Source organism: Helobdella robusta (genome assembly GCF_000326865.2).
Source record: "Helobdella robusta unplaced genomic scaffold HELROscaffold_2, whole genome shotgun sequence".
NCBI lineage: Eukaryota > Metazoa > Annelida > Clitellata > Rhynchobdellida > Glossiphoniidae > Helobdella > Helobdella robusta.
This window is the reverse complement of record NW_008704083.1, coordinates 95,627-105,544: the sequence shown is the minus strand read 5'-3', so window position 1 is coordinate 105,544 and position 9,918 is coordinate 95,627. Positions and strand designations below refer to the sequence as shown.

At 30.5% G+C, this 9,918-nt stretch overlaps 3 protein-coding genes across 3 annotated transcripts; 1 reads left to right on the top strand and 2 right to left on the bottom strand.

The window, feature by feature from the left end:
• Positions 1 to 1,761: 1,761 nt before the first annotated feature.
• Positions 1,762 to 3,022, top strand: HELRODRAFT_159901 (hypothetical protein; the record flags this gene model as incomplete). Its single annotated transcript, XM_009016945.1, has 3 exons — positions 1,762 to 1,855; positions 2,388 to 2,512; positions 2,921 to 3,022. The coding sequence occupies 3 exons, from the start codon at positions 1,762 to 1,764 to the stop codon at positions 3,020 to 3,022; spliced, it is 321 nt and encodes a 106-aa protein (XP_009015193.1).
• Positions 3,023 to 3,211: 189 nt separating this feature from the next.
• HELRODRAFT_159900 (hypothetical protein) lies at positions 3,212 to 4,988 on the bottom strand (the record flags this gene model as incomplete). Its single annotated transcript, XM_009016944.1, has 2 exons — positions 3,212 to 3,435; positions 4,715 to 4,988. The coding sequence occupies 2 exons, from the start codon at positions 4,986 to 4,988 to the stop codon at positions 3,212 to 3,214; spliced, it is 498 nt and encodes a 165-aa protein (XP_009015192.1).
• A 728-nt stretch (positions 4,989 to 5,716) lies between these two features.
• HELRODRAFT_159899 (hypothetical protein) lies at positions 5,717 to 8,853 on the bottom strand (the record flags this gene model as incomplete). Its single annotated transcript, XM_009016943.1, has 6 exons — positions 5,717 to 5,787; positions 7,081 to 7,082; positions 7,154 to 7,503; positions 7,651 to 7,908; positions 8,047 to 8,327; positions 8,805 to 8,853. The coding sequence occupies 6 exons, from the start codon at positions 8,851 to 8,853 to the stop codon at positions 5,717 to 5,719; spliced, it is 1,011 nt and encodes a 336-aa protein (XP_009015191.1).
• Between the last annotated feature and the right edge of the window lie 1,065 nt (positions 8,854 to 9,918).

Genomic DNA, 9,918 nt, shown 5'->3' with positions numbered 1-9,918 from the left:
TTCTGAACAGGATAGATTTTTCAAATTGTTAATTTTAATGTCAGCAGCAGCATAATTGAATTGAAATTTTGCACCTAATTTATTTTTTAAATTTAAAAAATTTAAAAGTTCAAACTTCAAAGTAGATGTATAAATTATCTGATTTATTAAAATAATAGAGCAAACGAGAATCAAACTTCTACTTATCAATAACTGAAAATTTGCTTCAATTAAATTAAAAATCTTTAATGAACGCCCGATGAATTTAAATTTGCGAATGTGCAGAATAACAAACTAAAATCTGCATAACCACCATTTTAAAAATTATGACGGGTCACGTGATCAGCGAAGATCACCAAGCATCGTAGATAATTTTTAAATACATCTTCATTATATACTTCATTTAAGTTTTATACGATATAACACATTATATATATTTTTATTATATTTTAAGTTTATAATTTTATTGTTCAATAATCTCTGATTATTTATTATTTTCATGGCGTTCTTGCTGATGAGTCGGTGTAAGATATAAAAAATAAGTTTGTTTTTTAAGCCTATGAACATGAAATTTAAAATTAAATAAATTAAAAACAAAAACAAACATATCAATCAATCTTAAAACATCTTTCCTTTATTATCGAATGCATGATAAATATAATCAATCAATAAAATTTTTTCATTTGTAACAGGCAACTGCACGAAACGTTGGCTCTTCTCTGTCCGTGTGAGACGAGCTAAAACGAGCCACAAATTGTAGTGAGTTTATAATATCTTCTAATAATTTTTTCAAAGCTTTCCTCTCGGTTGTTACTTTTTTTAATGAAAAATGTTCACAGACATTTAATTTTGCGTTTCAACATGTTGGTAATTGTATTACGTTTCAAACATTTTTTGTCAGTCAAGTTAATTTTATATAGGGTCTTCCCGTCATTAGTTTTTGTAAGAAGTTCTTTTTCTTGGCAGGAAGCTTAATAGTTAAAACCCCCTAATCATTTCCAAACAAAATTATCTTATTTTTTGAAAAATACAGTTTTACAGAGAGGATGACGACGAGGAAGATGACGACAATGAAAATATTAACATCAATAAGGACTCTCCTTCTAAGTCGTTAACAAATTTATCTTCAATAACATCTGTTACACGGATGAATGAATTTTGGTTGCTGCATTTTAACATGTTCAGTTCACTCTTCCTACATACATCTTCCTATAAGTTTGAACTTTATAATGAAATTGTGTTCCTAAGTTAACTTAATTTTAATCTAAAACTTTTGCAAAGATGCTTATTTTCAGTTCTATTGAAAGTCAAATGAAATTATTTATAAAAATCTTTAAAATAAAATACTGATTTTTTCATTTCTTCAATTCGAAAAATATTTATTATTCTTTCTTCATAACCATATATATTTGAATAGATATTTATAGATGGATGGTAGTGTGTGTGTGTGTGTGTGTGTGTGTGTGTGTGTGTGTGTGTGTGTGTGTGTGTGTGTGTGTGTGTGTGTGTGTGTGTGTGTGTGTGTGTGTGTGTGTGTGTGTGTGTGTGTGTGTGTGTGTGTGTGTGTGTGTGTGTGTGTGTGTGTGTGTGTGTGTGTGTGTGTCGGTAACATATGATGTTTATTCGAAATTTATATGTTTGTGCAATGTGCAATGATGCATTAAATCGAGCTATACCAAACTTGAAATTAGATTTTAGTTCAAATTTCCAATCTATATTAAGACAGAATAGATATAACAATATACTAAATAAATAGTTAACTAATTTTTCGATCATTGTATGATGAATCCTGTAACTGTTTTGCTAATATTGGCGTTCACTAGTGCGGCGTTGCGTTTCGGCAATGAGGATAACGACGTTTTAAGTGCTTACAACGGTCAGTTATTGTAGTATTGAAACGAAAAATTTAACATGTTTTTAATTTAAATTGTTTAAAAGATTTATATTTTTATTAATTTTTTTGGGTGGTGTGGTTCTATGGAATAATGGTAAAGGTGCCTGACATTGTGAATTTGAATGCATATAAATTCTCACATACCACGTGCAATGTGTTTGTGCGATGCGTTCATTCATTTGTATTTATTCACACATAATGTATGTTTGTAGTTGAAACTACTGAGAAGAACTAGAAAGAAGAAAGCAAAATAAAGCACGTCATGTTTTAATATTCATGATACATTCCAGCTATATACGGAAACACCAATCCTCGAAAATATTACCACCATCGACAAACTATTTCTTACTCACTGCTCATTACATTAGCTACTACAAATTCTATCACTGTGATTATGATTAACAGTATTTAAAAAAATCGAATTGATAATAATAATTATACATATTGCTGTTTTTACAGTTGCTGTATAAATAATACTAATAATTTTATTGGAATGTTTGAATTGAAAAAAAAGATGTGTACGGTGAAAACTATGAGGGATGTCTGTTAGCGCCCATGTGTGATAAATGCCCTGAAGGAATGTACTTGGAAGTTGATGAAAATCAATGTCTCACATGTGAATGCTTCGATCCCTGTGCAGTAAGTGTTTTTTTCTGTTTTCTACTTTTCCTTTCTTTCCTTTTTTTAAATTATTAAATTCATTTTTAAATTTGATTGAAATCTGTGTTTGTGAAGTTCTCATTCATTCAAGTCAAATTTGACGCGTTTGACAATTTGAAATGACATTTCTGTTTTTCAAAAGGTTTTTCACTTTGAGAGTATTGATTAAGATTAGTGTCATTATAAAAGTAGAAATACATTTATTTTAGTTAATAACTCTATGATAATTTCTTTGTTTTTCGTATAAATCACAAAAAATCGATAAAACAGACAATTTAAACATAAAAAAATTAATGTAAATTAATTAAAATTCATGCAACTTCCCGAATCCCACTTAATTCCGAAATCCCGAAATTTAATATTTCTTCCTCAATAAACTCACTGAAGGATGTATCCTGCGAATATGGGTGTGAAGTAAAAGTCAGTGAAGTAACTCCGAGGGGTGATCCAATCTACGTTGCGGAGTGCCAGTCACAAACTGTTTCATGATCATTTGCTGAATTCAGATCGGCACCATTGGAAGTTTAACCCATTTACGCCTAAAACAAAACTACTGAATGAAAAACATCAAATTGTGCAAAATTGTAAAATATGAAGTATATTTAATATGTTTATTCAAAAAAAATTTAAAAAATTTATTTAAGTATAACGTTATAAAGGCGTCCTCAAATGGGGACGTTAGGCAGATGCGAGATGATACTTTTCGAAACACCCCTTTTCGATGCATAGTGTTTTGCCACATTTTTTACACATCCATCTAGCTTTCATGTGGCAAAAAGTACACTTTAGTTGTTTTTCCAATTTTCCAGGGAAGTGAAATCCTACTGTGGTTTTAATACTGGATCCGGCTTTTCTCTTTCTACTGGCTCTACTCGCCGCACCGTCTCTCAAATAGCCACGTACTATATGGCGACGAAACTCGAGTTGGTCCATTACATTCTCAGAAGTTATTTGCTGAATTTTCCAAGCATTGGTCATTGCCATGTCTAAAAAGTACGTAAATAAAACCCACCACCACTTTTTCCTTTTTACGCTTATTCGATATAGGGATAAGCATTGATCATGGTTATCTACTCCTCCCATTCCAGAATTGTAAGATGCGAACAATTTCGGCTGAAGAATGTTTTCTTTAGATTTGGTTGTTCTTGACCATCTCTTTACATTGTTCAGTGGTTTGATTGAATCCCAGTTAGACAACATGCTACAAGCACTGTTGTCATACCATTTTACACATAAAATGCCATTTGCTTTATCAAATTTGAAGTCATAAGACCCTCTTGTCATTTTCTTAATTTCTTTTGATTCCATCAATGGACATTTCTGCGTTCGATTTTCTCTGACTGTCCCTGTGGCATTTATATATTTTTTCTTTAGGTACACCATCAATGCGTAACTAGTGAAATAATTATCGAAATAGATATTATTTCTTGATGGTTCTGGTAAATGTTTTAGAAGGTCCAACACAACTTTAGCTCCTAGTGGTAATGCTTTGGTGTCTTCAGTTTCATTTGGTTTTTTTTCCACAATAAACATCGAAACCATAGCAGTATCCACTGGAGCTAGCTATCATCCAGTTTTTATACCCGAATCTCACGGGCTTACCTTTAATGAACTGTTTTGCTGGATGATGTCCATAATATTTTACCATAGATTCGTCAATGGAAATGTCTTTACGAAAACATCCCCATTGACAAAAGTTTTCTTGCAACTTGTCTGACAACGGTCTAATTTTATACATGCGGTCATTAGAATCTGCAATTTTGGAATTATCAGCCAAATGAAGAAATCTCTTTATTTCCAGATACCTGTCTCGACTCATAGCATTATAAACACATGAGACTCCGAGATCTTCATCTAGTGACCAATATAAACGCTCTCTTGGCAATGGATTGTATCCAGTAAAATATAAGATTGCTAAAAAAGTTCGTAGTTCCTCTGGTTCTATTGTAAATGAGTGGTTATTTTTTTGTCGTGCATAAATGATGGATTAATGGCATATGTAATTAGTAATATCCATGGAAAGAAATTTTTCAAAAATTTGTCTTGAAGACAAATCTTTAAGGTTGTCTTTGATTTTTTGTAGGTCTTCATCAAACGAATTACTTGTACTAGGTGATGCTGACGAAAAATCTGATTTTGTCCATTTGGGTTTTTCGAATGTAGTATATTGTTTATATAAACCTTCAGATATTTGATCAGGTTCGTTTTCGTTATCCGGTTCGTTATTCAAATCAACAGATATTTGTATAGTTCCTGAAATGTCTTTTGAAACATAATGAGGATCAATTATATTGTCATCATCAATTTCTTCGGCATCTGTCAATTCGTCCAAATCTGGAGGAAGGACACACAAATCAATACTGCCAATCGTTTCAAAATTATCACTTTCTATCTCTTCCAAGGCTTCTTCTAATTTTTGAAAAGTTTTAGTGCCATAAAAGGATTTAGGATCCATGTTATTCACGTCTGAGGTAAAATCAAAAAGTTAACCATAATAAATTCATTTGTGCCTAACGTCCCCGTACGAGGACAGTAAGATGTTTGTGTTTGTAAATTACTTTATATCAAATTAATATTCAAAATAATGTTACTAACATAAAGATTAATCCAAAGACTTCTTGTTTTTAAAATAAAATTAAAAAATTTTAAAATTTTTTTAACAGAAAAAAAATTTGCAAAAGTAGCTCTGTCACTATGAAAAAATCGCCAACTTCTAAGCTTCGTCACATCAAACACATGCACAAAAATGTCTAAATTACACTCACTACTAGTTAAATGGTATGCATTACCAGGATGTAGCAAGATAATTATCTTTAAAACACCTCCCATTTTAATTGATGCCAAATTCAAGAGGCGTACTCAAATGAGTACGGCCGGCATTAATGGGTTAAGCACCACACAAAAGCCCAACATAACATTTCTTTATTAAAGTATAATTTATAATTTTAATGAGTAGTAATTAATTTAAAAAATACGTTTTATTTTAATGACATTTATGCAATTAATCATTCTCTTATACCGGTAAATATTTTTTAAGACTTTCGTAACATTGGGTGTTATTCATTTATTAAGGATGGGGTAACTACCTCGTATTATTAACAACTTTTCTTTCTCTAGTCAATTATATGCTAATGATTCTTATATGTATACTTCTTTTCCTCCATCTAATCTCAATAATGTTCTTCATAATCTATCTCTATGTCTTTCTGCAATTATCGCTTGGTCTGACTCTATGTGTCTTAAACTTAATCCTTCTAAGTTTGAATTAATTTGTTTTAATAAATCTAAACACTCTATTACTATTCTTCCTATTATCTTACCTGATTCTAAAACTCTTGATGTCTCTCACAAGTTTCGTAGTCTAGGTTTTATCTTTGATTCTAGTATGTCTCTTTCCTCTCAGATCAATAGTGTTGCTAGAAGCTCTTACTTTCAACCACGTAGAACAAAAAAACTTTTGCCTTTTCTTGATGATCCTACTCTTCTCCTTCTTGTTACTTCGTTGGTCTTATCTAGGATTGATTATTGTAACTCGCTCTACTATGGTCTTTTTTATCCATCTATATTATATATTTCAAATTGCATTGGCGTGTATTGAACGCTAGCATTGAAAAGCTTGGAAAGGTTCTTTTTTCAATATAAGACGAGATAAATAAGTAGATATTATTTTTTATTATATTATTTTATTATATTTAATTTTTTTCATTTTTAGGAATTTTTAAAGGTAAAAAAAAAAGTATAAAAAACTAATAAAGGTATAAAAAAATTTATATTTAGTAGTTGTGAATGTTACGGTTTTACATAATACTGTGAGGTTTCAAGGGAATCTTTGAAGAATTCATTGCAAATTGAGTGGAGAGATTTTTATTGCAGCAGTGCAGCAGACAGCGAACGATGAATTAACTACAAATAAATAGTACTGCTTCTTTTAAAAATTAAAGTAACGTAAGGTAAGCAGCGGCAGAATAAGAAGTCATAAGTTATAAGTAGGTACTGTAAGAAATGGTATAGCGTGACTTGAAACCGAAAATCTATTTTACATTTCTTTGCAAACGATCATGCGAACTCATTTTTATGAACTTTTAAATGACCACAAAGTTCGAATTCTTTCTAGCTATATATTGATATTTAACTTAACTTAACTTATTAGGTGTTATTGTTGTCTAAACAAGCTACGGAGATTTTTTGATAAAATGACAAAAAAATTTATAAAAAAATTTGTACAATTTTCAGTATTTTGAATGGAATATTATATTATTCATTCTTCTGTTTAAATTTTTGGTTGTATTTTGGAAGAACTATGTATATCGACCGCATAACTATAAATTAACCAATAAAATTCATGCAACATTTTATAAACTTTTTATAATTGAAGTACTGTGAAATATTAAACTATTTCAAATGAAATTGTTTCATAGGTAAGAAAAAACGACCCACTCAAACCCGCTCAAGGCGTTCATCATCAAATCCTCTTCTTCAACTAAACCCTGAAATGTTTTTCGGAGACTTGACCTGGTGTTTTTGGACATTCCTATCAGCAAATTAACCTCTGGTTGAGAAAAACAAGGAAGCCAACCATTTTCTAGGCAAGAAGCTAACTCCCGCAACAAATCTACAAACCTGAACCCCACATATTGGTCCGACCAAAGTGCGACATTAGGGACTCTGTGGCAAACATTCAATAAAACATTTTTCAAATGATACGTCATTAATGGGTCCAAATATCTGTTTTGGTTTCTAAAACTTTTGAGAACTCTCAACAGTTTTTTATGGTTGTGATTTTCAGTACCGAAGTTCATAATTGCTGTCTTCTCCTGGATACTGAAAGATCTCCTCCATACTAGATGTCTTATGTTTTGTTCTATTAGACGTTGCTGGGAAACATTGACCGTTTTATGGACATAGTATTCACCAGTGGTCAGTTTCAACGTCGGAACAATGTCCACTGAAAAAGTCATCTTTCTATGGTACTTTGAAATTAAAAGTTTTTAATCGTTCAAAAAATTGTATATATATATATATATATATATATATATAATATTAAAATTATATATATATATAGTTTGTGTGTGTATGTGTGGTGTGTGTTTGCGTGTACGTGTTTGCAAACAATTTACCAGTATATTGACATCAACTTGAATGGCTGGGCCGTGGCTTTTGATGTTTGTTGTGTTCCAATTTTTTTTCTCCATTTTAGCGAGACAAAATTTAATATTTTCCATGAAATCATTCACCATAACTGATGGAAACAAGTAAGACACGTAACGAGATGAAGAACGATTTTTGACGAGAATCCTTTCGATGTAAGAAGGCTTCACATTAACGTTTGAATTTAAAATAACGTGAACGTGGTTAGGGAGGAAAGTTGGCATTATCTAATTGTTTGTGTGAATTCAATATAGAACATGTTGAAGAGTAACGTTGAAAAATCTTTTATTTTATTGAAACTACAATAGATAAAAAATAAACAATTTTAAAATTATATAAAATAGTAAATGCGATAACTTTCTTACCGTGAGATCGATATCTTTCAACTCCCAGACAAGCATGACATCCATCTCCAGATTTGCCTCTTTACGTGAACTTATATTCACTTTTAAACCTTCGTAAGCACTTCCGGTATATTCCGGAGTTACAAAAATGGAATGTGCTTCCAGTTCTTCAACAATTTTGTCAATCATGCGACGGGTTAACTTTTTGGCGTCCTCGAGTTGGTGTGGCTGGCGGGCATATTTAGCCGCGCAATCCTCTATCGCCGCTGCAAAGCGGGAACTCGCGTGCCAGCTTTTGTAAACTTTAAAAATTAAAATTCGATTATGTACTATTGTGTCATTATGTTGACGTTTTCATATTACTTTTTAAATTCAATTTTAAAATTCTAACACGCTGTCCCGTCTTGTACATCCAAAAATACATTTACCATCGTCAACAAAAACATCTCCGATAAAAAAGCTTTCCAAAATTATTTACAAATGCTTAAAAACGGGAATATTACTTTTTGGGTGGCATGCAAAGCAGCTACCGTCAGATTAATTAGTAATAATTTGTCGCATTGTAGTGCATGCAAATTGATCCCCAACACGCGCCTACCAAAAATGTGTTGCTTGCACGTAAGTCGTAAAGTAAAGCATGCTTACGTATTTGTGAAAGTTGATTATAAAGCTGCCTCTGAAGCTACGATCATGGCGTTTAAAATCAAAAACACTCATTACAAAATTAATCAAATTTGTATCAGCAACAAATCAGTAACACATCAGGAGAATACTTTCACCTTGTTCAGCCTTGGAATACGTTTGCTCCTTTTTCTGGCTCTCAGACATTTCAATGTTTCACATCTATAAATTTTTATATCTCCTTAAAATTGCAACAATGTACCCAAGCATTGTAATTTTACGGTAACATTTTTTTAACTTTTCACGTAAAAAAAATTATACGAACATTTAAGAAATGTATCCTAAATACAATAATGACTCGTGCAAAAAACTATTATTATTAACAAATTATTATCAAAAGATATCATTTTTTACAACTAAAACATTAAATACATCGCACACAACGCACATGTGGCTACACATATAGGATATTATATAAATATTATATATATATATATTGTATATATCTATATGCACATATATATCCCTATATAATAAAACCATATTTATTTATACAAACAATCAAACGACCTTGACTCACAAGATTAAAAAATTGGGATTTCCATATTATATAAATATTACATAAACAAGTGATGCTCCGAAGATGTGTTTTTTGTTTAATGAACAGCTCTTTATGTTCTAATTATATGGAACAGCTTATATATAAAGGTGCCTTGAATTTGTTTAAATATTTTAACAAATTGTGTTGAAAATTCATCGAACAAAGATATAAAATTTTTTAATATAATAATATAATTAACTGAATAATCATGATAAAACAAAATAATTAATTGCTAGAATAATCTATTTAGAGCTTTGTGTTTGAAATATTAATTTATTTAAAGCGTCAAACTAATCCTCCATTTTGAAGTGTTAATTTAAGTATTCTAAGCATGATTAATAACTAAATATATTACGGACATCAGTTGCTAAATATTAATGATAATAATAATTAATATAAAATTAATAATTATTAGCGTCAATAAACTAATTCTATTTGGTTTAATTATTTAGCCAAAATGTTAATATATCGCAATATGTACTTCATATATTAAGGTGGTATGACTTGAATATTTTATTTTTGGAAATCCTCTCCATGTTTTGATTCCAGCTTTGTATGTCTGGAAAGTCATTATTTTAACTTTATTTTATTACTTTTACTGGTTTGATGTTTTTCCAATAAATTTTTTTTTGTTAAATATTTTGTTGGTAGTTCTTTTCAACAGACGAATA